The sequence below is a fragment of the Channa argus genome, chromosome 18, assembly GCF_033026475.1.
Source record: "Channa argus isolate prfri chromosome 18, Channa argus male v1.0, whole genome shotgun sequence".
Lineage (NCBI taxonomy): Eukaryota > Metazoa > Chordata > Actinopteri > Anabantiformes > Channidae > Channa > Channa argus.
The window spans coordinates 6,783,878-6,811,359 of record NC_090214.1 but is presented as its reverse complement, the minus strand read 5'-3'; the positions used below and the strand labels follow the sequence as shown (position 1 = coordinate 6,811,359).

The 27,482-nt window shown below is 40.0% G+C and overlaps 2 protein-coding genes across 6 annotated transcripts; both read left to right on the top strand.

Moving 5' to 3' along the window:
• Positions 1-619: 619 nt before the first annotated feature.
• Positions 620-16,259, top strand: ark2n (arkadia (rnf111) N-terminal like PKA signaling regulator 2n). Of its 4 annotated transcripts, XM_067484056.1 has the most exons (6): positions 622-854; positions 1,822-2,718; positions 7,921-8,091; positions 8,533-8,647; positions 8,755-14,076; positions 15,133-16,259. In XM_067484056.1, the coding sequence occupies exons 2-5, from the start codon at positions 1,857-1,859 to the stop codon at positions 8,942-8,944; spliced, it is 1,338 nt and encodes a 445-aa protein (XP_067340157.1). In that variant the 5' UTR covers positions 622-854; positions 1,822-1,856; the 3' UTR covers positions 8,945-14,076; positions 15,133-16,259. The 4 variants fall into 4 exon arrangements, with proteins under 4 accessions (XP_067340160.1, XP_067340157.1, XP_067340158.1 ...); XM_067484059.1 differs by lacking the exon at positions 15,133-16,259 and having other exon boundaries at positions 620-854; positions 8,722-8,845; XM_067484058.1 differs by lacking the exon at positions 7,921-8,091 and having other exon boundaries at positions 625-854.
• On the top strand, positions 13,809-27,348 carry ark2ca (arkadia (RNF111) C-terminal like ring finger ubiquitin ligase 2Ca). 2 transcript variants are annotated; one of them, XM_067484060.1, is made up of 8 exons: positions 13,809-14,076; positions 20,649-20,949; positions 21,033-21,158; positions 21,318-21,447; positions 22,160-22,264; positions 22,525-22,620; positions 22,718-22,821; positions 23,611-27,348. In XM_067484060.1, the coding sequence occupies exons 1-8, from the start codon at positions 13,809-13,811 to the stop codon at positions 23,726-23,728; spliced, it is 1,248 nt and encodes a 415-aa protein (XP_067340161.1). In that variant the 3' UTR covers positions 23,729-27,348. The 2 variants fall into 2 exon arrangements, with proteins under 2 accessions (XP_067340161.1, XP_067340162.1); XM_067484061.1 differs by lacking the exon at positions 13,809-14,076 and adding an exon at positions 17,186-20,380.
• The last annotated feature ends 134 nt before the right edge of the window (positions 27,349-27,482 follow it).

The following is a 27,482-nucleotide window of genomic DNA, read 5'->3' as shown; positions in this document are numbered from 1 at the left end:
AAGTAATACTAAAATTCTAGTCCAGTAATTCTTAATTCAAATGCTATTCAAATTTATCACTATTATAAAATCAACCAAGAAATAAAGTCCAGTAAGCTAACTTTTTAATAAATTGTTTGGTAAAAAAATAACTTTACTTCAGTTATTCTGTAATTAGCATATAGGAGACCTTGGGTAAGATTAAAGTAGGCCTATTCCATTAACACAACCACTGTAAGACTGAGGGAAAATTATCTCCATTATCAATACATCTGGCAAATGCTGTATTCTTAAATAACTCATAACTGCTCCATAGATAAAATGTCAAACAACTTTTAAAAAACAGTTATTAGGTTCCCGAATCTTGCAACTTACTATTTAATTGAAACTTGGAAACTAGCAAATATACATTTAAATTATATGACAGACTTACAATGGAAGTGATTTCTTGCTATCTGGGAAGATAATAAAACCGCCAGGGAGCCCAAGAAATGTACGTTGCCCTGTGGCCAACTAGGAGGTTGATATGGCCATGGCAGCTATTTGAAATTGCCTTACACCATATCTGTATCCTTCTGCTTGCCGCGCGGGGGCGCACGGCTAGTATGAGAAAACCGGAAGTGGCGCATTCATCTTGAACAACGGACGTCTGATGAAGACATTTTAAAATAAACACACGGCTAACTGCTAACAGGGCTTGCAAAGGTGTGAGTGCACTGCGCCAGTTCACGTTTAGATTTTCAAATCCAAGTATTACTGAGGTGAACATCATTTAACAGTGCATTGTAAATGCATCGCAAATCAAAGAGGCTAGAAATTACCGAAGATGTCTAAAAGTCTGACACTGGAAAAGGGAAAATAGAACTAACGCCGCGGTAAGTTACATGTAGCGATTGTAAATGCTAACCTGGCTATCGCTTTGACTGCGATAACGTTAGCTAAGCTAAGAGTTAGCAGCTAACGCTAGCGGCTGACATTAACCTGCCTGTTACGCCTCTAGCTGGCTAGATACTGCTTCCATTTATAGGATCTTGCGAGGCAGCTGTCCTGCAACCTGCATAGTTTTCCATGACTTCGTCTTCTTCTCGCCAAGTTTCAGGAGTCTTAAGGTTATGACCGAGGTTATCTTCACTACGCAGCTAAGCAGTGTCTGGATCCAAGCCTGTGTTGGCCTCAATTAGCCAGACTCACGGGCACCAACTGTAGTCATTCATTCAGCCTCAAACAAATGTCCCACTGTACACCAGCTTAATTTAATCTTGCTGAAGAGAACATAACAGACATTCATTAATCGTCCTTAGACTATATGACACGGAAAATCGTTTATAAGTCAGAGCATTTAGAAGCTTCCCAGCTAACGAATCGTTTATCCATAGTACCAATAAACGACGTTTCTGCCTGTTATGCAAGGAAATAAATTACTTTATCATGCCACTGAGGATTACAGGTTTAACTTATTTGGACATCTAATTGTTTAATTAGAAAGGTTTTGTTTTGGGGGCATTTATGTCATGGCAGTATCTCAAAACGGCCACCCTATATGCTCTTATTACCTTTTTAATATTGCAAATTGATAACTTTAAAGTTCTGGTTAAATCTAAATTTAATGGGATAAATTCAGATAACTCAGATCTCAGAACTCAGATAAATTGTGCATTATTTTCAGCACTATACATAGTATTAGTCACCCCAGTCATAGAAAGATATGTTTAAGAACATTTCTTTCTGCATTTGCCTTTTTAAACAGTTTAAGGTTCCATTGTTTTAGACAATTAATTTGTTGCAAAGATGCCCAAATTTACCTCAGGTATAAACACAGATGTTCCGTTTCTCATCTGGCAGGTGAGCTCCTATCTGGGCACATTGGTCCATGGTTGATGGACCTTTGGGCTCTGGGCTCAAGTAGCATGAAGATGGCTGATTCAGAGAAGGCAGAAGAATTTGTGGATGCTGAGTGCCCCCCAGAGTGCCTTGATAAAACACAATCAGCCACTGTTCAGGGAGAACAGGATGAGGATTTGAAACTAGAGACCACTACCAGTACAAGCTCCCCACCAAGGGAAAAGGAAGCAGACAGCCCTTTGCAAACAGAGGGTGAGCAGAGTCTCCTCTCAATGCCATGCCTAATGAAAGAGCTTCGCCGGGACTCCCCAGAGTCGCAACATGCCTCTACGGGAAGTGACAAGCCCATGTCTCGTCATATCTATGAGAGTGACTCCTCAAACCCCTGCATGCTCTCCCCCTCATCCAGTGGCCACCTTGCTGACTCCGACACATTATCCTCAGGGGAAGAACGGGTTGCTCCTCCCATAAGAGAAGAGGAAGGGGGAACCATGGAAGCTTCAAATGATCCTGGGCAGGCAGTAGCAAGGCAAACATCTGCTACGGCATCAGGGGGGAGGAAGTCACGGCGGTCGCGTTCAGAGAGCGAGATGCCTCCTAATGCCATGGCCGCAAAGAAAAATCGCTGCCAGCACACTGTTGCTGCAGCAGGAGGGCAGGAAAAACAAACCAATGGCAAGCTGGCAAAGGTAAAAGGTCCACGGAGCCAGAAACACAAGGAGCGTATGCGTTTGCTGAGGCAAAAGCGAGAGGCAGCAGCACGGAAGAAGTATAACCTGCTGCAGGACAGCAGTACAAGTGACAGCGAGCTCACGTGCGACTCCAGCACCAGCTCCTCTGAGGACGAGGACGATGACACTTCAGGAGGTAGCAAAACAATCAAGACAGATATTCCAGGTAACATCCACTATTCACAACATATACCTTCTGAACCACATTACCACCATTGTGTAGAGCATCAGTAGCAGCACCCACCTAGTTAATTTATCTAAACAGTCTATCAAATACTAATAGAAAAATATATGAGCCTACATTTTTTCATAAACAAATATCCATCAGAGTCAAACACACAAATGTTTGCAATGCAAATGAAACAGCACTTGCCACATATGGTATGAACATTTCATTGAGCCTTCAAAATATAAGATCAATAAACATGCACTGTTTTATTTATGTTAATTGTATCAGTCATTTTACTCTTTTTATTTATTTTTGGTTGGTTGGTTATTTTTCTCACTCATCGTCTGTCTTCATTCACCATATGTTTAGATCCTTAAGCCCTTTTTGGACATGGTTAAGTTACATTGCTGGCTTCCTATGTCTGTTAAAGCGACCGATTTCTGTCACTCGGGCACAGGTCACTTTTGCATTATTTTTCCTCACAGCTTTATTCAGACATAACCACAATGGAGGATAAATAATTTATTGTATTAGATTGCACCTTTTTAAAGCACCACTCCCTAAACTGTCATAATGGGTAGTTTCACTATACTTCGGAACAACATGGCCACTTATATATTCTAATCTTTTTCTTGCCTATCTGTTAACTCTGTAATGTGCAGACTTTGTGCCGTGTGATACGTAAATGTTACTACCTCCAACCTGGTAGGATTGCCATCATGAAATCTATGGAAAAGTGACCAGGGTGCTCACTTACACAAGAAGCCGGCCACATGCTGTCAGATCAATGGAAAGGAGTGCTTGTCTGAAAGGGGCTTTGCAGTCTGTCTGTATTGCCCTGTAGGAATGCAAGATATGTTTTGTTGGAAATCTGTCTCATCGTTTGCATGTTGTTGAAATTTAGTGGACAATCTTAAGCTCATTAAATTATATAAACAGAACAGTGTTACTCTAACCAGGATTATGAGTTCTGCAATTCAACAAATGAGCATTTATATCCTTAGCGTTTTGCTGTAAGTAGACAAAAGTGAATGCTCTTACTGAGTTGCAAGCCTTTGCATTTACTATTGAATATTGTTGTGCTGTAGAGAAAGAGAGGTACATGAGGGTTTACACTCAAGATTACAATTAAGGTGCTATTTTATTAGAATGCTTAAAAGTCAGTGTAAAAATTAAAAGCATATTTTTTCTTGAATGTTTAGTGGATGTCTGTATTACTCAGAGACTTCTAGGGGTTTAGTACATCCTGCTGCTTTTCTGTCACTGCCTGTGGCTTTTAAATATTCTTTGGGTCTTATTATGCACTTCTCTCTGCCTATACAGGATGTGATGAAGCTTTGTAAAATTGAAAACAGGTGGTTCTTTTCTGTGTTTTCTGTAGCACTTCTGAACAGATACATAGCTCTCATGCCAAAAACTACAATATGTTAATGATATACACCTCCGACTAAGGACAAACACAAGTGTCTAATCAAAATATTGTCTGCTTGAGCCTTAGCCCTGTCTTTCATTTGGTTATGTATCACCGATGATTGTAAGAAGCTACCAGCTGGTTGGTATGCACAGGCCTGCTGCTGCCATTGAACTTTATTTACATTAGGTTAACAATTTTTTTACTTGTGTTTCTTAGAATATATCCCTTTGCACTGGTTCATGTAAGTAGTTGTTCTTTTCATTAAATGTAGGATTTAGCTTTAGGTTTCACTGTGAAGCTAGTTAATGTGGATTTTTGTAAACTGTACATATTGCCTATTATCTCCCATAAAGCCCTACCAACATATGTTACTAAAATTATTGAAGTTAGATACCCAATTAGAGGTATCTGTTGCCCTTGCGTTGTAGGTTTATATTTCAATAGCCGGAAGTTGGTTTGTTTGCTTAAAATATCGCCAGTGATACGACTAGTTTTCCAAACCAGAGTCACCTGAGATACTCGGCTTTCTTCCTTTAGGGACCTGTAGTACATAAAATGTTTTCAACCATTTTTACATCCTGCACACAGATTTGAGTGCTACAACTGCATGATCTAGTCCATCAGCATGAAAGAGTCGATCTGCACGTAACCAAAAACAAACTGTCATATTCTCTTTAATTCAAAAGTCCACCTCCGCAGCATGAAACTGCTACTGTATTTTCTTATGGCTTGGCCTCAATGTCTTTAAAGCTGGCTTCAGACGTGCATCGGAGAGATCCAGAGTGGGTGCCCAGATTCATGGTTTGCTGGACAGTGGCTCGTGGGACAGGAACAGCATCGGCAGTGTTCTGGAGGAGGCCATGACCCGCTTTGCCGTGATGCAGCGCCAGACCGAGGAGCGCTTCCGCGTATGGATGGAAAAGCTTGCACACCTTGACTCGGACAACGATTCTTCTAAACGTTCAAGTGATGCCATAGAGGGGCAGCAGCATCCCTGCCAGGGGGCACGTCTGTCCCCTCCTAGTTCATTTTTACCCTCATCTGAGTCTGCAGAGACTATGGCTGCCTACATGTTAGCACGAGAGAACAACAGTCTCACCCCCACCCCTATTAACAACAACATCCTACCTGAAGAGGTCACCCAGAATGGAAATCTAGGTGTCCAGACTTTGGACTCTTGAATGTTTAGATTTCACTTCTTCAATCCTCGCAGTTTCATACTTTTATCTCAAGTGTAGAACTAGTGGTCTCAGAAAGCATTGCAGTGGGTGTTAACAGGTAAATAATGCGAGGTGAATAAATGGATACATCATTAACACCAGCTGGGCCTGAGCTGGTCATTTCAACTTGACTGTGCAGACCTGAAGCTCAGTGCACTTGCTGGCACTGAATCACTGTGAGATTTGACATTGTGAATAATTCAACTCACCTGTTGGATTTCTGCAGCATCTGTGGTACGGACACAGGGCAAATCTCAATAGACTGAGTCAGGGCTACTATTTTATTGCTTGTAGTATGGCTTGTTTTAATTTACCAGCTGTACACACACAAAAACACACATATATACACTCAGATGAGCTGATTATGTCGTTCATACAGAATGTGCATTACAGCAACTGGGCAGCCATCATTACAGAGCTAGGTAAGGTGCTGCTGCTTAATAGCATGTGCCTTATCATTCTGAACTCATGATGGGAGTGATAATTAGAACAGCATAGTACTATTTCTTTAGGAATCAGGTTCAGCGCTCTACATAACTCTTTTTCTTCTCCTGAACTATGTTTGCACTTTGCTTGTAAATGGTTCAGGACAGGGGAATCTCTTGTAATAAGGTGATGTCTTGTAATAACCTTTATTTTGGTGGCATAGCTTTACTAACATCAAGACATTTAAACATAGATTTGCCTATAAATATAAGCGCAATATACTAACCCACGGGATTTGTTTTTTAAAATCATTACATAACTAGATTAGATGTGTTTTAACAATTTTGAATATTTGCCTGTCTGTTACATTTGCTGCTATTGCTAGCTTCATGCAGTAACAAAGTAGTGAGGAAGGAATGACTTCCAACCTTCAGAAGCCAATGTGCAAGTTACGGACATCAGATAAAGCATGGGTGTCTTTGTCGGCTGTTAACTGCAATAGCAAGAGCTTCAAATCGTTACCCATATAGTACTTGCCTAGTAAATAGATGATTTGCATTGGTCTGCCAGCTTGGCCTGTGGGTTCAAAAGCCACAGTGTGTTTCACAGCTTGACTTCAAACTGAAAGCCTGGGCATCGAACTTACGGATACACAGCAGTAATAGAGCTGCAGTATTGAGCATAGCAATGTTTACTCATTCCCTAAAAACAGACTTATCTGGGTGATCAAGTGGCCTTCTCCAGTTCAAATCCTTTGGTCTGTGAGGTGGAGGGGGGAAAAAAAAGCTCCTCCTTAGCCCTCAAACTTTAACTGATGTAGATCCAAGCCCTGCTAGTATCGCATAATCATGACATACAAGGAATCTTTGGCCTAATCATATTTATAGTTAGGATGTTTAAAAAGTGTTACATTTTCTGTATGTGTATATGTAGCCCTGTAACTGTCGGTTTTACAAAACACAAAGCTGAAAGCATTGTTCCCCCACCTGTTAGCATGTGATTATATTAGTATATAGACTGTGCAAGGCCAAAATATTTCATCAGCAGCATGTTTGCAGTGTATAGCTTTACTTATGCTGGTAAATGGTGACTGACTTGACATTTTAACTATTTTAGTTGTTTTATCTTGGCCTAATGCTTTGATTTCAAATCGTGTGACTATTGTTGTTTTGTTTCCCAGTACTTAAGTATTATTTTGCCATTTAGGGTTTAAATGAATCTAACAGCTGCTGCCCTGCATCTGTTACAGCTGAAATTACCTTTTAAATCAAGTCCTTTGTCAAAACGGTAAAGGGGGGCTCATGTATACAATTTCTAAGGGGGTATTTAAAACAACACTAAGGACAGTCCATTGTTTACCAAAGAGACCGGTTTACAGTAGTCCTATTTCTATCTTTAATACATGGTCTTTACATTGGCAAGTGCTTGGTTTCTCTGGTAACCCTGGTATCTGCCTGTTACAGCCCAATCAGCTATTCATAGGAAGTGTTCTCTCATAGTACATGTTGTCCAGACGAACCCCCTCACACACCCACAGACACGTCTGGATAGCACGGTGTGTGTGTCTCTCTTTCTCTCTCCTTCTTTCTCTCTCTCTCTCTCTCTCTCCCAGGGACTCCTTTTACAGGGTAGAACAAAGACACATGTTCTTGCTCTTCCATACAGTTATTCTTTTGTTGTTTGGCTTTTATTATCCAACCAAAATTTACTCCCCGAGTAAGATCATTATGAAGTGTTTTGTAATGACTGTATTCTAGTGTAGTTTTTATGTGAATGGCTGTTATTTTGAAAGCAATAAATGGAGAGAAAAAATCTGTGGCTACAAAGGGTTTATTAAGGTTCATTAAAGCACTGCAAACAACCACTAGTGTAGCACTGGAATGGGATGATAACCCTATTCAGAATTGTTGTTGTTCATGTTTTACAGCTGAAATCGAGCTATTATACTGAATTAGCCAAGTGTTTGATTTATTATTGGTGGAAATATTTGCATTAGGCAAAATGGGGTGTGTTTCCTTGTGTAAAATGTAGATTCTGCAGCTAGCAGGGCTGATGCAGTGTCCATTCTCTGTTCCAAACGGAGTCCCGCTATTCCCAGGCATGATGTGAATAATGAAGTGTTTTCTTTGTTTTCTGCAGACGGGCCTCCAGTAGTGGGTCACTATGATATTTCAGACACTGATTCTAACGAGGAGAGTATGAGTGTGGAGACAGTCCGGCCCACGGTGATAAAGCATGAGCTAAAAACACACAGAGGCCAGGATATGGCAGCTCACTCTGGGTGTATAAGAGCTCTGAGCTCTATCTCAGGTCAGTTACAAACCCAGTATATCCAACTGATAATTTCCACTCCTCTCAGTGAAGACAGGAGATTTAGAGGCATGGGTGTCATCAATAAGTGGGGATACCGTCTTTTTAATCTCAGTAAGACGCCTTTCGTTGTACTATGCTTCATGTCTTGCATCAAATGATCCAGACGAAGGTCTTTCTTTTTGCTTCAAGATAAAATAATTGACTTTTTATGGCTGACCAGCTGGGATTGTCAATATAAAGTCCACAATTTGTGTTTTGTCCAGTGTTTCATTCAATGCTATCCAGCCAGATTTTCAAACACAAGTGTCAGATTCATCATTGTTTTGTTCTTGTCTGTGTCAAAGCAGCTGCAGCCTTTGTGTGTCAGCAAGGCCTGAAGCTTTCCCCTGCTCCGGTCGTCCTCACAATGTGTAACTCTGTTCATCTCATTTGTTTCAGGCCACGTGGAGGCAGAGCTGTCGCACAGGGAGGGTTCTCAACACAACAAGAGCAAGATTAATGTTGCTTCTTCTGACAGTGAGGTGGAAATAGTGGGAGTGCAGGAGAAGGCACGGTAAAGACATTCAGAGGGGAAACATTATGTGTGAAATTTTAATATCCCCCTCCTGGTTTTACAAATGAATTCAGTTTTTTTTTTTAAATGTTTGTTTCTGAATCCAGATGCGCCCACCCATGTGGAGGTGTGATAAAGAGTTTGTCCTCCTGGAAGGATAGCTCAGTGGAGCAGCTAAACAGCACAAATCAGCCACTGCTCTGGACTACTGTTTCCCCTCAGCCCAACTGGGTGTCCCCTCCTGAAGTGGTAGACCTCACTCTGGACGAGGATGCAGGACACAAGTACCTACTTTAAACAACTTGTACACTGAAGACACCTTATTTCTTCCTCTCACTCCTCCTCGTCCTCCTTATCCCCCTTTGCCTCGGCTCCATGTTATGGAAATCCTTCCTAGAGTTGCAGCAATGCCTGTAACTGCTCATGGACATTTCCTGCTTGAGAGCACTGTTTGTTTTTAACTTACTGTTGAACAATCATGTATCAAAGCCATTCTACTGACGCAATTCCCTGATGTCAGCTTGTCATCTATAAGTTTAGTTTTAATAAAATGGCACAGCACTTCAAGCGCAGGTGAAAATGTATGTAAGAGTGATTTATCTGTTAATAATAGCAATATCCTCCCATCATTTAATACCTCAGTTAACCCTTTGTAATGGATGTACGTTGTCTTTTTTTTCTGTGTGCTTGCAAGCTGTTAAGTGAAACCTTCAAGTTGCTGCTTGAGCAGGTCAGTATCAAGATGTGGCCATTGACCTGCTTCACTACAGAATCTGAATGGAGTCTTTCAGACTGGTTTTGGCATTTTATCTGCATTCACCAGTTATCAATACAAAACAGCAGCTGGCACGCTTTCTGTTGTACTATAGGCCATAGATAGATGGCAAAGTTTGCTTTGCACCAGTCAAGTTTCAGTTTTGTTTAACAAAAGTCTCACCACTGGTTTAGTTAATTTTGCATTAATAGCTTTGTTTTAATGTACAGTGCTCAATATAGTTAGAGCTTACACTCTGTTACTGATTATCTTAAAGGAATAGTTGGACATTTTGGGAAATGGGCTTATTCGCTTTCTTCCGCAGACATAAATGACAATGATTTTTACCACATTTATATGTAAAACATTGCTATAGACAGCAACTGCATAGCTTAGCTTAGAATCGAGTAAGGACCGAAAAGGGGTAGGAACAGGTTGTCCTGCTCTCTCCAAGGGGAAAAAAATTAATGACCCTCACCTGTAAGCTGACAAAATACAAATTCATCCCCACACAACTGGTTTGGAGAAGCTTTTGTGCTGATTGGTGCAGTACAGTACCTTTGCTGGTTGTGTTGCAACTGCTCAGAACAAGAATATAATTTTTGCCATCTTTACCAAGTTTACTGCTTGCTGGCTCTCTTTCATGGACAGGTATGGGAGTGATATCAGTCTAGCATGAACACTGTTTTACCTTTTAAGTAACTTGGTTTTGATACAATAAATTTTCCCTTTTCATGAAAACAAATTTGAAAAAAAAAAAACACTGGTTAAACTCAGATTATGTGGGGAAAAAAGCAAGCACACTACAAGACTTCTTTCTACAACAGTGCTATAGAAGATCGTGGTGTATTGATAGTAAAAATTATGCATCTTTTGATTTGAGATACATTTTATATTAGAAGCCACATTTCTGCTACAGTGTCTGTGTCCCAGGTGTAATCAGTGAATGTATGACCCTGCAGTGCTGAATGGGTGCACTTATTGTTTGCATGCTTATCCTGAGTGGATGCAAACACCTTTAAACCTCTGGGGACCCCTTTATAACAACTAATAAAGTCTATATTCCTTTAAATACTGCAAATCAACATGGCCTGAATGCCTTGAAATGTGCACTATTTTCTTTTAGAATGATATAAAGCTTATTCTTTTACCTTTACAATTTGCTATCTCTACAATACATATTTTAATAATAGATGTGAATTTAGCACACGTATAAAAAGAGTAAAAGTGGTGTTGAGTTTGTGCCCAGATGTGATGAGATTATAGAAGAGAGATTTACTGTATGAACTGTTTATATCCTGATCCTCAGGTCCTATGTTCTCTAATTAGTCTTTTTTTTTTTAATTTTTTTTTTTTGTGCAGCCACACTTTCAATTTATCAACAATCAAACATCATGAACTGTTTTAATATTTCAGATTTGTATTATTGCACATTGAACTTAAGAATTGATCGTTATTGAATCATACAATTTTAACGTGTTGGTCACAGAAAGGGAAAATCCTCCATATAAGGAACTAAACCAAAGTCTAAATGAAACTTTCATTTTACGCTGCTTTTAGTTTCCAGACTTCTTCAGACTATTCTTTTAAATTTCCTCTAAGTCTAAACATTTCTGTTTGGAGGCTAGTGAATTTATTGTAAAATGAAATTAATTATGTTTTAAATTCAGATATAGATTTGTGCCTCTGAATGTTACAGTTTTTAATGTAACCCAGATATTTTCACTATTTCAAGCTACCACTGTAATGACAATGCTGTTACCAGACCACTTCTTTTTTGGAAATCCTTCTGCTTTTATTTCTTGGGATTATCATGAAATGTTATTGAGACATTCTCCATGTCTTTAGAAATAGTGGTTTGGTAGGAATTTAGGACAGTGTTGCTCAACTGCGGATGCACATAGCGCGTTTGGTCACTTCTGACCTATTGTTTAACCTCAACTCAGATATTTTCCTCATTACCAGTAATTTAGCTTTGGTCTTCTGTTACGTCTGTTTTATTTTACTGTCAGTATTTTAAATTAATAACAAAGGTGTTTATTTTGTTGCTTCTGCAAGTCCTTGACTTCCTTGAAATTACGTCTGTAGAACAAAAATGAACTATTTTAAAATTAAATAAATAGAGCATTATTTAATGACCCTCTTTGTACATGAGGTTATTTTTGTATACCCATATTAATTTTGCAATCACATTTTATAGTCTTCACTTATGTGCTAGGACTGTTCGGATGCCAAATGTCTAATTCCAAGCTCATAGAAGGAAAGTTGAACTGGTGAGAAATTTAGTTTTATTGAAGTCTGGTTAAGGGACATCTACTTGCAAATTTAGCTGCCAGTTTGGCCTGGCTAGACAAATCTAATTGGGACTCAGGTCTAGTAACAGAAGTCAGTAACATGGTTATACTTGGAAAATCTTTAAGTACAACATTTTTAAATTTGATAATGATGATAAATGTATCTACTGTAAGCCCCAAACTCTTGTCTATCAAGAATTGTTTTGATGGAATATTTGCTATAATAGCATGTCATTGTTTTATTTTATGCTGTGGCCAAACAGTCTAGACAACTGCATGCGACATTGAACACAACTTTACCCCTCACCCACCAACATGGCATGACGGGTCAGAGGTCATACTGTGACATCTGCCGCTAGGGGGACGTATGCAGTTCACATGGGGAGAACAATGAGGGAGTGGAGCAATGCAATCTGCAGGGCCTTTTAGTCAGTTCTTTTCACCCCCGGGGCAGAACCTCAGCTGTATGCAAATTTTTACAGGGCAGTGGTAGCCTCACAGAGCAGTGAATGTGCTGGTGCCGTCTTTCTGCACGTCTTTTTAGTCTCACTGATGCAGGTTTACATTTGCTAGTGTTCAAGTGTGCTATTATATGCAGGCTTATTTTTAATGACTGCTCCCTGGAGGCCTTTACACACACACACACAAAAGCAAATTGAAATCAGTGACTTTCAGTCAAAACGAGATCTTGGGTGCCAATGAGTTCCTAAAAGCATTTTTCACTATTCTTTGATATTTTATGTACTGCCAAATTAAGATTAGGTTATTGATATACTGCTAGCTCCACAGAATATTAGATTTTTGCTGCAATGCATTGAAATAGAAGGCAATGTGACTTTAGCATGAGAATAGAAAAAATGAAATATTTTTTTTCTGGCCTCTGTAATGATATTACTATATATTTTGTAGAAATATGTTATAGTGAAATAACACTCAAAAGTCTGGTGTTTGAGAGTATAGAGAACTGATTTTTGTTGTTTTACCTGCAAGCATTGTGAAAGGCTCTTTGTTTGGCTGTAGCAGCTTAAAGCATTAGAGGTGGGAACTGGAAGACAAGGACATATGGGACTAAGAGTTTTGTGACCCTCTCAGCTTCGTCAGGTCCATCTGTTCCCCCACCCTTTAGGCTTAACACCAAAGGCGCAGAGATTTTTAGGACCTAGTTTTATGCATATCTGCAGAGCAGAAATTGTGTGATGTATGTTTAGAAAGTATTTCTTTTGTTTCATTGTTTTAACAATTTATCCGAATTTTAAACACCACAATAGCGTCGTCTCACCCCTTTGCCATCTGGAAAGAGGTATAGAAGCATAATGGTAATTGTGGATTTATATACACCCAACTAATCAGATGAAAAAGAAAACTCTACTGTTCTCTGCCAATGAGATATTCACAGAATTTTTGAGGAGAATGTATTATCACACCAACAAGTGTAATCTAATCTGCACCAGTGGTATTCTTATTTGTCTTTTTGTCTGCAACTCTAAAGAGAAAGGAAAAAAAACATGTAATTTATGTAGGGTAGGACTAACACAATATATATACTACTACTAATAAAAACAATTTCCTTTCAAAGTTTGTCACACAAATCTTGTATCATCACCATAATTATAAATGCTGTTCTTAAATACATTGTTGTTTTAGAGGAGTACCTGTATTGAAATTAATTTTAAAGCATGTACTTTAACTTGAGCAAAGAATTTAAGGTGACGAATAGTGAAGTTCTGACTTGCACTTTTACCTGAGTATTAATTTTGTGCCTTCTTCCACCTTTAATAATAATAATACACCAAAAAGTGTCAAAGTGCTTTAGAAAAATCCAGATACAAAATAAAATAAAATACAGAACACTAAAAATTAAGGAGATACAGGCTATGTGTTAAGAAAATGAAATGTAAATAATGTGATATAAAAAATAAACATTAAAGATACAAAAAAATCTTTGGTGCAAATGTTTAAGTCAAATGACGTTTGCTCAATGCTGTTTATTCCTAACTTATATAATTCTAAAATTTTTAAGATTCTAAACTTTGATTTCATTTTCTAAAGCATTTTGATAAATCTGGGTCCAGGGCAATAAAATGCCCTATCTGGTCTAGAGGATCAGTCGTCGATGTCAGTCTGTCCAAAGCGCGGACATCCCCGCCCAGGGCTCGAGCGGATTGGTAGAACTTGGTGCCAAAGTCGCAGTGATTGGTTGGCCCGGTGTGCGTGCGCAGGCAGCGCCGCCTGTCCGTTTGAATGTGCTGCGGACTGGAGGGGCTCATTTCCATGGACCATCTGTCTCGCTGGCTGCCCACACAACAAAGAAGGACCCAGGATGGTGTTAGTACATGTTGGATATCTGGTTCTCCCCGTCTTCGGCTCAGTTAGAAATAGAGGTATGCCTAGCTTCTTGGGTTTGTGTTTTTTTTTAATCCTAAACCTTAACGATTTTCTGTGCGTTTTTCCTTTTAAATGTCCTTAATTGATGTAAACAGAGCTGACACCTGCTAGCAAAGACGCAAGCCAGCACAACAGCGACAGTGGCGTTAGCCGAGCTGCTAACTGTAGCGTCGCGTACATTTATCCAGTTTGAACGTGGCTAACGTGACTGAAAACATTTAACCTAATTAAACCCATGCATATATTTGTGTTGGGATGATTGAGGGCCTGCCATCGGCCCAAAACGACGCAGCTGTCAAGCGCCATCCCGCTTTTCTTTTCTTTTCTCCGTACCAACGTTAGCGCGTTGCTGTCTGGTTTCGTCTTTCGCTGCGCGGTGTTTACGTGCGTTTGCAGTCTATTTTGTGCGCTCGTCTCTAGCTAATACTGCACATCACCGGTAACGTCAGGCTAATAACAGCTAATAGCTCGGCTTCAGCTAATAAAATCCACAGCTCAGGCTGCGGTTGTTGTTGTTTATTTCACCAAAACGAGCAGCTGTATCAGAGTGGAACAACATGACAAAGGTTTTTTTTTTTTTTTTGCGCCGTTTTGCGCAGCTGTCATCGAGACAGTTGATTTCCAGCGCTCATTTCACGCCGATCTTCATGGGTTCTATTCCGTTAACGCTTCTTGCATTAAAGTCAGGTAATGTAATGGCCGTACCTCACATTAGGGGCTACGGCTGGCTTTTGGGAAAAAAGGATATGAAATGGTGGAAATTTGCCCTAAACCTTAAAATGACTCCGTCCCACAAATCCTGCAAATTACGCTGCAGGTGCACCAGCAGTGAAGATCTGAGCAGCATAAATGCGATTTGGGCACACGCACACAAGAAAATCCTCCTCCTCCATTACAGTAGGCTATCTGTGTTGATTATGTAATAATAATAATAATAATAATAATAATAGTATTATGCTATGATTAAATTGACGTGCATTGTTAAAACTACATGCAGTAGCACCAATGATTTCATTGTGCTTTTATTTGTGTTCTTTTTTCCTGTTCCATAGTATCGAGGCTGGCTCTACATTCCGCATTTCTCAGACCTTTGTCCCCCTCCATTGTGTAGCTAACGATCATCTGCTGCTGTCTGCCGTAGCCTCTGCCTGTTCTCTGCATCTAGCTGTATTGTGAACCCCTTCTTCCTCATTTCCTCTTTCCATCTGAAGACGACATTGGCATTAAAACAGAGTTCCCACTCATACCGTATCCTTCTGTGTAACAGACTAAAGAATAACACCTTCTGTAGAAAACAGTTTGTCTTTATTTAAACTGTCATGTTGCTCTTTAGTGAATAACCCATTGTAGCATTAGAGTTTACTACAGACTGTCATTGTGATTCTCCCATTCAGTGTGGATAGGCTACATTCTGCTGTAAATTTCTGTAAAGTGGATACGTTTTGATCCTCCCTGATTCGATTATAGCCAGGCTTGATCGAACTCTTTGCAAAGGTGAATTGTACCAGCAGCTTGTATGATCACCTTGGCCAATAATCCTGCAGATCAGTTCCTGCAGTGCTAAAATCACAGTTAATTTGTGTGATTTTATTTTTACCTTCGATGGGCCACTGGCGTCTTAACAGCCGGTCATAATCCTGTCCATTTTGCTACTAAATAAATTGGTGAGACTAGAGTCTAAGTCATTTTGCCATTACAAAAAACTTTTTTTAATTCACTATCGCCTCTCAAGCTTTTATTCAGACACCTCCAGAATGCTATCCATTTTACAGGGATGTATATATCCTGCACTGCTGTAGAACTCCTTTTTAGAATCAAAATGTCTTTTTATTCTTTGGTTGTGGTTTTCTACCTTATGTTGTTTTTTTTTTGTATTAGATCCTAATGCATGGTCATTTTTATACTTTTGTTTTTCCACATTGAACAGCAGATTCCAATGTAATCTTTGTGTAGAGATGTCCCTGCTGTACTGAAATGTGCTGTAAGCATACACATCTACTCATTGGATGCTGCTTCTGTTCTGTTAACCCTACAGAGAGCATGGTCGGGCCTTGCCTTTGGTCTTTATTTGCATGGTATTATTATGGTTGCATAGGATATATTAATCTTATTATTACTATTATCACACAGTGCCACACATCCTAATATTTTCCAATAAAGACTATAGTTTTCTTCCTAACCTTCAGTGTGCTTTTTGCTGATTTCCATGTTCCTCCCCTCCTCCCTCCACACTGTGCTGTCACTGAGACAGTCCCCTCACTCTATATGTGCTCTCATTCCTCAGCTGTCTTTGACAGAGTTTCTTCTAGTTGCAGCTCGTCTTACTTTGGAGTAGGGGCAACACAAAAGTTCCTTCCCATTACAATAAAACCGGCATGTTTTTAGTGAATCACACCAGCATTGATATGTAATGTTACACTCTGTCATTCCCTTCTAATTCATGCACTATGAAACACACACGGCCTCCTTCACATCCACTCATTGGTGTTCATTCGTGTTGGGTTAACATTTGAGCCACTTTGGGCAACATGATCAAACCTCTTTGGAATACGTAACTGGAATGTGTTATTCTGAGTAGGCTATGGTAAATTTTATTCAGTGAGTTCAGAAATTGTTTATGGATAATCAACCAAAGAGAATTATATTGAACCTAATTGTGGCCAAGTCTTCAAATGCGTTTTAGTACAAAAGCAAACTTACAATAAAGCACTGGATATGACCATATAAGCATTGCCTAACAGTTATGTAATAAAGGGTTTTATGACACATTAACAAATGGCAAATTGTTGTAAGGAGCGGCTGTAGAACAGTTGTTACGGCAGTCGTCCACAGACCACAGTGGGTCAGTGGTTCGATGCCCGGTCCCGGCTATATATCGAAGTGTCTCTGGGCAAAACACTGAACCCCCAACAGCCCATTCCCATCCCCAGATGTGCATTGCCGGACTAAGCCCGGTAGAAATTGGGGAGGGTTGCGTCAGGAAGGGCATCCGGCTTATAAAAAAACTACCAAATCTACATGCGGACAATGATCTGCTGTGGCGACCCTGAACTCCCGGGATAAGCCAAAAGGACAAAAAAACATGGTAAATTGTCTTGTGGTACATAGCCTAACACAAAATTATCCAAATCTACTTTGAGATTTCACAAATATTAAAACCCTAAGACATTTCTAATGTACGAAAAAATCCTTAAATATTTGAGCTACATTTCGAAAGTCCTGTTCAACATTCAAAACTGATTTATTTTTCTTTTTTTTTCCAGTGAAGAGTTAGATGAAAAGATTAATACAACTCTCATCATTAATCACAGAAAGTAGCAGTTTCATAGTGTAAGAATAGATTATTTATTTCAACATTATCTTACAATATTATTGTTTTTTAGGTTGTCTACAAATTACTTTAATGACACGTGTTTATGGTAGAATTGATTTTGATTTTAAAGTTCACATTTTCCTTCAAATGTGTATTGTAATGTGTCACCTTGGTTGCCTTACTGTACTATTACATTCTAAAAGCGTTTGCTTGTGTAAGAAGTTTAAAAGCAGTGTTATTGGTCACAAAATGTAGCACAGGCTCTAGTGCCATTAATTTCAAGACTTCAAATATAAACCCAGCATTTTAAATAGAATCAAATACGCCTTACTATTACATTCCAGCCACTCAATCCTTGCATGTGTTTGCAGTGTCTGAAATAGTCGCAGACACAAGGTGTGGCTCAGGAACAGACGTGTGAGTTTGGAAACTTTCTTCACCGACTTGTGCAACAGCCCTAAAAATAACCCACCAGCTGTAATGCATACGTTATTCCACAGTGAACTGGAAAAGTCTACATTATTATCACACATTTGTCTTTCATAGACACAATCTTTATTTTGTAGAGAATCAGGGTCAGCAAAAAGTGTGCAAGTATGTGCCACCTAGAGCCATTTGTATGCAGATTTTCTGTCCAGCTGTATAAATCATTAGTCTTCAATTGTGATAGTGAATGTGCTAATCAGTGCTTTCAGCTGGTGTGGTGAACAACTGTACACATGCAGCTCTGAGTGTCACATTGTAAAGGACCATCGGACAAAGCAGAGCACAAGATCACGTTAGAAGGAGAGGATTGTGAATCTTTAGTGATGGGAGTTGGAGGAGGGGGTGGGTAGAGGGTGATACAGGTTTGATGTCAGACTGCTGCAGTCGCAGGTGGGCAGGGCTTACGGGCTGTCACTCATGCTGGGACGACGCCATGCTGCAGCCACATGGTGTTTTTGTATGTGTGATGGGGGAGGGGGGTGACTGTGCATCATGTTTTTAATTCGAAGTGGAGGTAGAACAAAACAACACCCATGCTGTTGGCAGCCCTGCAATATGTTGAATATCAATGTCAGCAATTCCTCAAGGGTCCAGGGACAAATAATTGTATCCTTACTCCAAGCTGCACCCAGAGTCCAGACATATCAGGTCACAGGCTTCACACTAAAGTGATGTCCAGTCTTTCACCAAACCAGCCCACTATTCTGGCATTTCTGCTCCACTTCCCTTAGCCAATTGTTTTCAGTTTGCTCATGGCTGCAAAGGTTCAGTGCCTTCCTGTGTCTTGAGGGTACATACAGTAATACAAATGTGTTGTAAAAGCAACAACTAAAAGATAGTTTGGGAAACAGGCTTTGTGGTTGACAACTAAATGAGAAGACTGTCACTGTCTATGGTTCATAAGCTACATCGAACATTTGGTTATCTTATAGTAGGTCAGACTAGAAACAAGGAAAGAACCAGTCACGATCCGGACAACTGTAATAAAATAACACTAATAGAACTTCTAAGGATAATTTTTTAATGAATACATTTGTTTATTTTGCTCCATAGTGAGGTATAAAAATAGCTGCTTACTCTTGAGGGTGATGGGTTGAGCTATTTCTTGGCTGGGTACAGTAATGGCACAGTAAAGGTGTACTCAGTACTTAAGTGAATTGGTTCTCACAAGTACTTTACGCTGTAAAATGCCACTCCACACTCTTTCCTAAAATAGAGGTATTAAGTACATGCTCTAAAGTATATTTTTTTAAAAAGTACTAAGGTACAAAAAAACAAATTGTACTTGTAATTGTCTGAACTTGTTATATTTAATTAATAGATTTTGGTAGGAGGCCAAAAACACATGGGTAATAATGTGGAAGTTATGCATTTTACATTTCTCATTCATGGTTAATACACAAGAACTACCAGGTGTTATTCCAGGTAATTACTGTAGCTGCTGGTGTTTAGTTTCCATATTACCTTTTAACTTTGACCTACTATTACCTAGAGATATTCATTCCTTATACCAAGTTACTACCTGGTTTTCACTTTACATAATTACCAATATCTGCAATCTACAAAATACAGTTTACATAAACTCTGTTACATCATTATTACAGGAAAAACTACACTTACAAATATATCAGACTGCTAATACCTTGTTATTACCATGATATTAGCCAACCACTATTACACTGTTATTACCTACATATAACCCCTATTTTACCTCATCCTTTCCAGAATATTACCATGCTATTATCGAGCTGCAAAGTGTTGCCTAAAATCATTAACATGTATGTAATATATAAAAGCATAATTTTTTAAATGTGCAAATATTCTTTAATTTGTGTATGTTTAAAGGATTTGTTTTACATTAAAATTTCAGATGTTGCAGTTAGAAAATGTTACAGACTTAATGTTACAGACTTATTCAATCGAATGTCATCTCTTCTGTCATCTCATCTGTTCATTTAAATTTGAAGCAAATACCCGAATCCCACCACAAATGCACAGTATATCATTAGATAGACTTCATCTTCCACTTCCGTCTCCCTCCTGGCCCAGAGAGCCAAAAGGAGCTCTAATAGGAAGTTAAAGAATCTTTCCCAGTCGTCCTCCTTCCAGCCCTCGTTTCTGTGAGCTCAGAGTAATTTGTATTGATTGTTTTGTGCAAGTCAGTAGTGAGGTGATTCAGTGGAACTACCACAGAACCTCACGTCTCCTCCATCTCTGATAAGAGGACTAGGGGAGGGTAGAAGTGGAGGCAGAAAATCTTTTGAGCTGACCTCAGCAGCTGTGGGGCCTTTTAATGACAAATCTAGAGCAGAATGTGTGTTTCCAAAAAACTGACATTATATAGAACCTAAATCTATTTATTTTACTCACATTGCACAACATACAGCTCTCAGTGCTATAGATCCTTTTGGAAACACCCCAGGGCTGTTAATGAAGATCCATCCATCCCGCTGGCTGTGCTATGGCGAGTGGACGGGAAGGCCACCGGGTGCAATCTGTCAGTGGGTTTTATTGGTGCTCCACAGGGGTCTCACTGTCTGTGTCATCCATCTGCTGTTTTGTCTGTCTTGTCTTATCCCTTCTTGTGTCAGGTCTGCCCCATTTTATGTTGTCTATATGTGTGTTTGTTTGTTGTGCGTTTTATGTGTACCTACTGTGTGTCAATGTGTTCTCTTCACTTCTTTGTCGGAGTGTCTCTGTGGTGTCTGATTGACAGTAATCACAGGGTTATCTACTTCGGTTTTGACTGCTTGCATTTATTTCCCACAGGAGCACACTTCACTAGGCATCAGCACAGTCATGCTACCTCCTGCCGACACTTTCACCTGGGTGCTCCCCAGGTGCCCATCTCAGCCGAGTTCCCTATAGGACACGCCAGCCAGCCTCCGCAGACAGGACTAGCCACCCACCTGCCCCCAGCACACCATCCACCCCTCACTGCCCTGCCTACACCTCCTCAGTTCCAGGATGTGCCAGGGCCTCCATTCCTACCTCAGGCCTTACACCAGCAATACCTCATCCAGCAGCAGCTTATTGAAGCGCAGCACCGCAGGATCCTCCCACACTCCAGGTACAACTTCAGCTACATACAAATACAGATGCTGTACATATACACAGAAGCCAAATATTTTTTTTACCTTTGTGTTATTGCAGAAGAACCCAGGAACGTATTCCCCTGACCCCTCATCGCCTGCGCTCGGGCTATGAGTACTCCCCTCCTCTCCACGTTCCCCAGCCAATGACACAACAGCCGCGATACCTGGCCGAAGGCACCGACTGGTGAGTCACTGTCGGAGATTAATGAGTGTCCTGCTGAGTGAGACATTATCCCATCATTTCTTCTCTTCACCCATCTGTCTGGCTTTCACATTACTTGACATAATGATGATTTATTTGTTTGTCTGTCTGTCTGTCTGTTTTCCGCCTGTCTTCCTGCAGGGATCTCAGCGTAGATGCCGGCCTTCCACACCACCAGTACCAGCTCCAACAGCTTCCACAGCACTATCAGCATTACCTGGCCTCCCCTCGAATGCACCATTTCCCTAGGAACACATCCTCTGCACAAGTGGTATGTTCAGCAAAGACTGTTCCACCATACAATTCTGTTTGTGTTGAAGATTAGTATGATATTTGCCATCAAATCACAATTTTGTATTTCTCCTACATTTTGTAAATAAAGTATCATGATCTTTAAGACTAATCAGAACTTTCAAACATACACATCAAACGCACTTCAATTTAGCACTGCACAAAAATGAATCAAAATCTCTGTAGCAGAACCAGATATATTGTCAATAGTTTTTTATTTCATTCTTTTACTTGTCCAAAATTGCAACCTATACAGCAATATGAAAAATTAATGCTATTAAAGCAAAATGTCCACTTATCTTTTGTCCACTTATAACTTTTACTGCAGCCACAAAGTGGTTTGTACAACTCTTTCGGATACGCAGTAGTACTAGCCAAGACCTTTCAATAGATTTCATTGTGCAAAACCGGTAGAATTTGTCTTTACTTTACAATAATCGCCTCTTTTTACAGTGTTTTTAATTTTTTATATAGAATAATTCAGACACCTAGTTCAGATATCACCTTTATTGAGGTACTAAGTGTTTGCTTTAACATTAGAGAGACACGCTAGCATGTCAGTTTATTATTAGTATAAAGAGTTAGACCGTTTGGACTGTGTGTTGAGGCAAACAATGCATCAAAACACTGGATACAATTCAGCTATGGGATTAACCATATTAGATAGTAATATGATTTTCTTTTGTGCACAGGTTGTGCATGAAATCAGAAACTACCCATACCCCCAGCTGCACCTGTTAGCACTGCAGAGTCTTAACCCTTCGAGGCACGCTACTGCTGTGCGAGAAAGTTATGAGGCAAGTATTTTTAAATGCATTCTGCCTACTCAGACCACAAAGCTGTGATAACCTTACCTCAAGTTCCATACAGTAGCTGGTGGAGCTCCTGATGGAGATCTGTCATGGATTTGTGGATTTCTAGGTTATTTTCCAGTTGCATAAAGCATTGTGTCCATGCTGGTGTGAGTTATAACTTGACTCTTGACCTTGGTAGTTGGTAGCTTTTATGAGGAATTCTTTTTTTGTGTGCTTTAATTGTCTTAATTATTTATCCATAGGAGTTGTTGCAGCTGGAGGACCGGCTGGGAAGTGTTAGCAGAGGAGCTGTTCAGACAACAATAGAGAGGTTCACCTTTCCACACAAATACAAGAAGGTAGAACAGACAATACAAAGACATAAAGTATAGATATTTTTCTCATTGAGCTTTTTGACCCTGCCTTATGTCTCCCTGTAATCTGACCTGCCAACAGAGAAAGCCCCTCCAGCTGAAGATTGGTGAGGAGGAAGAGGAAACAGATGTGGATGAGAAATGTACCATCTGTTTGTCAATGCTGGAGGACGGAGAGGATGTCAGGTCAGAAAAGCCCCATAATCATCATATTCAGCTAAATTTCAGCTAAATATTAGTTTTCTTAAAACATTAACTTTAGGGAAACTTTGACTTTTTGGGAAAAGTACTCGCTTTCCGGTTCAGACAAAACGGACACCAATCTCATGTCTGTATGGTAAAAAGAAGCAGTGCCAAAGTCCTAACCCTCATTTGCTTAATCTGTCAATTAACATCCCCAGCTGCGCAGCTGGGGATGGGAATGGGCTGTTGGGGGTTCAGTGTCTTGCCCAGAGACACTTCGACACACAGCCAGAACCGGGGAACGAACCACTGACCCTGTGGTCCGTGGACGACATCCTTACCAACTGAGCTACCGCCGCCACCAATCTGTCCATAAAAATAAACATGACAATTCCCCTTTTAAATATAACATGTTAATTTGTGAGCTCTAGGCCTGCAGGAAGGCAAGGCTGAGCCAGGCTAGCTGTTTCCACCTGCTTCCATGGTGCAAACAGCTTTCATGCACGTACACATTGCTTCAAAGTCAGGGAGTGAATTTCAGGGGATAAAGAATCCCAGTGCCCTGCCATGAGAAAGGAGGGTCACTTTACAGCATTTGGTTCGTCAGCTGTTTGAGAGGCATGCTAGATTGATGACTCAACAGAAATTGGCTCTACATGCCTGAATGAACAAAATGATATCCCTGCAGGTTTCAGAAAGTTCTTTGCAAGCATTAACATGTGCGCTGGGAGACTCATGCTTGCCAATATCAATCAACATTGACCTTGTGTCTCTCTTCTCTCCGCCTTGCAGGAGATTGCCCTGCATGCACCTCTTCCACCAGGGCTGCGTGGACCAGTGGCTGGCCACCAGCAGGAAGTGTCCAATCTGTCGAGTTGACATCGAAACACAGCTGAACCCTGACAGCTGATGAGCTTCACTCCCCCGTCTCTGTCAATCACCCTCGTGTGGTTCCTGCTTTCTCCCACCCAAGCCTGCCTGACGCTCCCCCACCTCCCCCTCCTTGTTGGGTGCTTTGCCAAATGTCTCCAGACTTCATGTGACATCTTCACTCTTCTGACTCACGCTTTACTGAGCCAAGCCAGGATAACTAACTGCACGAGAGGCCTCAAAGGGCTCTCTTTATATAGAAGCACATCTCTCTGGAAGCAAAAGACACACAAACACACACATACTCATGTACACAGGGTTTACTTGTAGCTTGCTGGTTATAATTGGGGTGTTGTTGCTGTTGTGGTGTTGTACTGTAGGTAGCCCTGGGCTGTGTAGCATGTCCTCAAAGCCATGTCCCAAGAGTGGAAAACACATAACCCCACACTGAGCTGGCTACTTTCTCTCTTTCTCTCACTATTTCTATATATAAATATCTATAAATGAATATATATATTTCTCTCTTTTTAAACAAACTTCAATCAAAACAAATATTCTGCCACATAACAGAAACTAAATGCTCTGATGTTTACCTAAAGATCATTTGTGGTCGTAGTAGAGTAGCAGTAACCAACAAGTGATATCTGGTGCACTGTCGCCTTCTTTGGGGCAGGTGCCAGCTAGCTGAGTGTTTTAATTCTATCATGCAGCTTTGACATTTTGCAATACATTTACCTTGGGTTGGTGTCATGTGAGTAGGTCTCTTTCGGTGGCATGGAAAGCAAGCTCAGCGATTGAGACGTGTATTTAAATTTTTAAAATAGGTAGAAAGTGTTTTACCAAAATGCATTTTGTCATGGTGTAGCTTGAACCTGAAGCGTAGGTTCACGTGTGTGTGTGTGTCTGTGTGCGTGGGTGTGCACGCTGCCCTGCTGTTGTGTGGCTTAAAGAATGTGTCTCTACAATTGTGCGGATGTTTAAAACTTGCGGATGTGTGTGTTTAAAGGGTTCAAAGCAACACCTAGACTCACTGTTGGATAATTGAGTGCTCGTACAACACAAAGCCAAAAAAAAAAAAAGGATAAAAAAAAGGAAACTATCATGCACTGCAAAGAGATGGGAGGAAGAATCAGCTGCATTTGTACCTGCATCTTCATCTGGCTAAGGACCAGTGGCAGAACCTTGTGTGTAAAAATGCATGTTTGACCGTGGACTTGAACTGTTCGCTTTGGTAGTGTCACTTCAGTTTAAAAAGGAACAGAGATGGCTGTGCATGACTTAGTTAATCTGAGCTGTGACTATCTTCTCAACACTAACTAACAAACAAACACAAAAATGAACATGGTGTCAGTGGCTGCTCCCCTGACTTGTAGCGTGTGTTCATTCCATCCCCTTTGGTGACAACGATGGGATCCTCTGTTTGACGTTTACCTTATTGCCTAAAGAACAAGCACATGTGACAGTAGATATAGCAACTGAAGTTTTTTTCCTTGGTATTGCATTTCTCCGGTTGGTTTATATTTAGGTATAGATTCACGCAGTGTTTCAGCAGAAAGAAGAGCTTACGTATTGATCGTGTGTATTTGTGTGACAGACCTCCCCTTGTGGTTGCTATGCTGGTTGCTATGCTGTTTCGCTAGAACATTTAGAACGTGGTGCAACGGAGGCAGCCTCCCTCTCACAGTGCACACAGACATGAGACGACACAACAGCAGGAAAACAGTCAGGCTGTTAAAACAGGTTGTGGTCTCGTGGTCAGTTTTCACTTCTTTTTTTTTTTGCGTTTGTGTGTGTGTGGTGTTTTTAAATAGCCTTCATCATTTCAGCTCCACAGGCCTGAGTGTTTGCTTTAGGACCCTCACTGTCCTATGCACTGTGATAGTAAAGGATCAGACCCGGTCCCATGCGGGTCTTGCAGCTTCATGGGCCCAGGATCAATTGTGAAGACTCACTTCTCCCTGTCTCGTGCACTGCCAGTGTCGACACTGCCTCCTGCTGTAGTGGAGTCATCTGTGATGAAGTTTTTATAGTTTACACAGGGTGTTGTCAGTTGAGATGCCTTAAGTATTTAACAATCATAATTTATTACTAACTGTAGATATTGTGGGTATGTATTTAATTTTATATAGTTTTTTTTCGGGGGGGCAACTGAATCATAATTTATTTATTTAGAAATAACACAAAAATACTATGAAAAAAACTATTACCTCATTTTTGCTTTGTTTTAATAGGGAATGCTTTGCATGCAGTTGTACTTTTTCGAACATTACATCTAAAGGAAAAAAAAAAAATTGCCCTGCTGTTTGATCTCCACAAGCTGGCTGTGCGATGTTTACTGTCCAAGGCTGAGCTACTGAGCCCGCTCTGCGTCTCTCTTTTTCTCTTTCTCTTTCTCTCTCTATGTCTCTCTCTGTCTCTCTAACTCATGTGGTGCTGTGGATCTTGGTTACATTCCATTCAATGCAATTTCTCGGATCCCCCATGCTGTGATTTAGTGGACAAACTGCAATGAAGTGAATTGGTTTTAGTTTGTGATTTCTCACTTATTTTGTTTTGCACTCACTTGTTAAAATATGGGAACCCTCTCACTGGCAAAAAAGGTACTTTAGAAAGTTTACTTTTATCACTAAGAACTCTGGCTTTAGTTTTTCTTATGCTTTGCTTATTACAATGCACTATGGGTCTTAATAATTGTCATCTGTGAAGCATGTTCCTTCGCTTTAACTCTTTGTATCTAGTTTAATCTTGGCATTTCTCTTCAGTTCTGTTTCCAGAATAGTTTGTAGACTTAAGCATAACAAGTGCCTCTCTTTAAGTGTTACAAGACATTTCCATACTAAGGAAACCATCAATACGTAACAATCAATCTATGAAGCCACCATGCCTTATTGGTTGCATAATTAATTAAAGAATGGGTCATGAAGGATTTAAGACAACATTTGCAGGATGTCTAGAAAAGCCATTTTTCCAAGCGCAAAAGTCAGACTGTCCAAAAATAGCTGCCAGTTAGCTGCTGACACATTAGATACTGTGGGAATGACTATAAAGAGGCATGTTTCACTGTGGGCTTTACAACTGATCTTTCTCTGGTTCATTTCTCTCTTAAGTTCTCTTCATTTTTTAATTTCACTCTCCACCTCTCCTCTCAGAATCTATCCTCTGTTTCCTTTCACAGTCTAGAAGGAAAGCAAGGATTTTAAAGCACAACCTTTTCTAAACTGCATGTTTTCTCAGGTCTCAATATAGTATCAGTGGTTCAATAGTATATGGTGAAAATATATACAAAGATTATAACAGAAAAAAAAAAATACAATTTTGTTGCTGCTTGAATCTGAAAAACAAACTGAAGAGAAAATTCCCCAAAAGTGCCAGTGAAAGGGCTGCCGCCATCCTTGTATGAAAATCTGCTGTTTAGCTGTGACTGCGCAATGTTTTTCAATATAGGATATTTTATCTGAAAATAGAACTATTTATCATTAATATTAAAGCAATAGCGCATTAATGGTGATGAGTGTGTTGATGACGAAATGGATGAGCAACTTATGGGTAAATGTTAGATTCACATTTGGTGGAATTTTGTACTTTATTTATTATTACTACTAATAATGATAATGATTTCAAAAGTTTGCATTGCTAAACCCAAACTGTTCTGTTTTTTTTTATTTTGTTTCATGGCTTGTATATTATCCTTTTGTATGTGCTCTTTTTGTAATAAATTGGATAAAATGTATGTGAGCTGTATTTATTTATTTATATTTTTGGTGTTCAATGGTCTTGGACTTTGACACTTCAGT

Coding starts and splice junctions, on each gene's coding strand:
- ark2n (XM_067484056.1), top strand. CDS start 1,857: ATGGACCTTTGGGCTCTGGGCTCAAGTAGCATGAAGATGGCTGATTCA. Junction 2,719..7,920: donor AATCAAGACAGATATTCCAG/GTAACATCCACT, acceptor TGTTTTCTGCAG/ACGGGCCTCCAGTAGTGGGT. Junction 8,092..8,532: donor AGCTCTGAGCTCTATCTCAG/GTCAGTTACAAA, acceptor CATTTGTTTCAG/GCCACGTGGAGGCAGAGCTG.
- ark2ca (XM_067484060.1), top strand. CDS start 13,809: ATGTCAGTCTGTCCAAAGCGCGGACATCCCCGCCCAGGGCTCGAGCGG. Junction 14,077..20,648: donor CGGCTCAGTTAGAAATAGAG/GTATGCCTAGCT, acceptor TATTTCCCACAG/GAGCACACTTCACTAGGCAT. Junction 21,159..21,317: donor CTGGCCGAAGGCACCGACTG/GTGAGTCACTGT, acceptor GTCTTCCTGCAG/GGATCTCAGCGTAGATGCCG.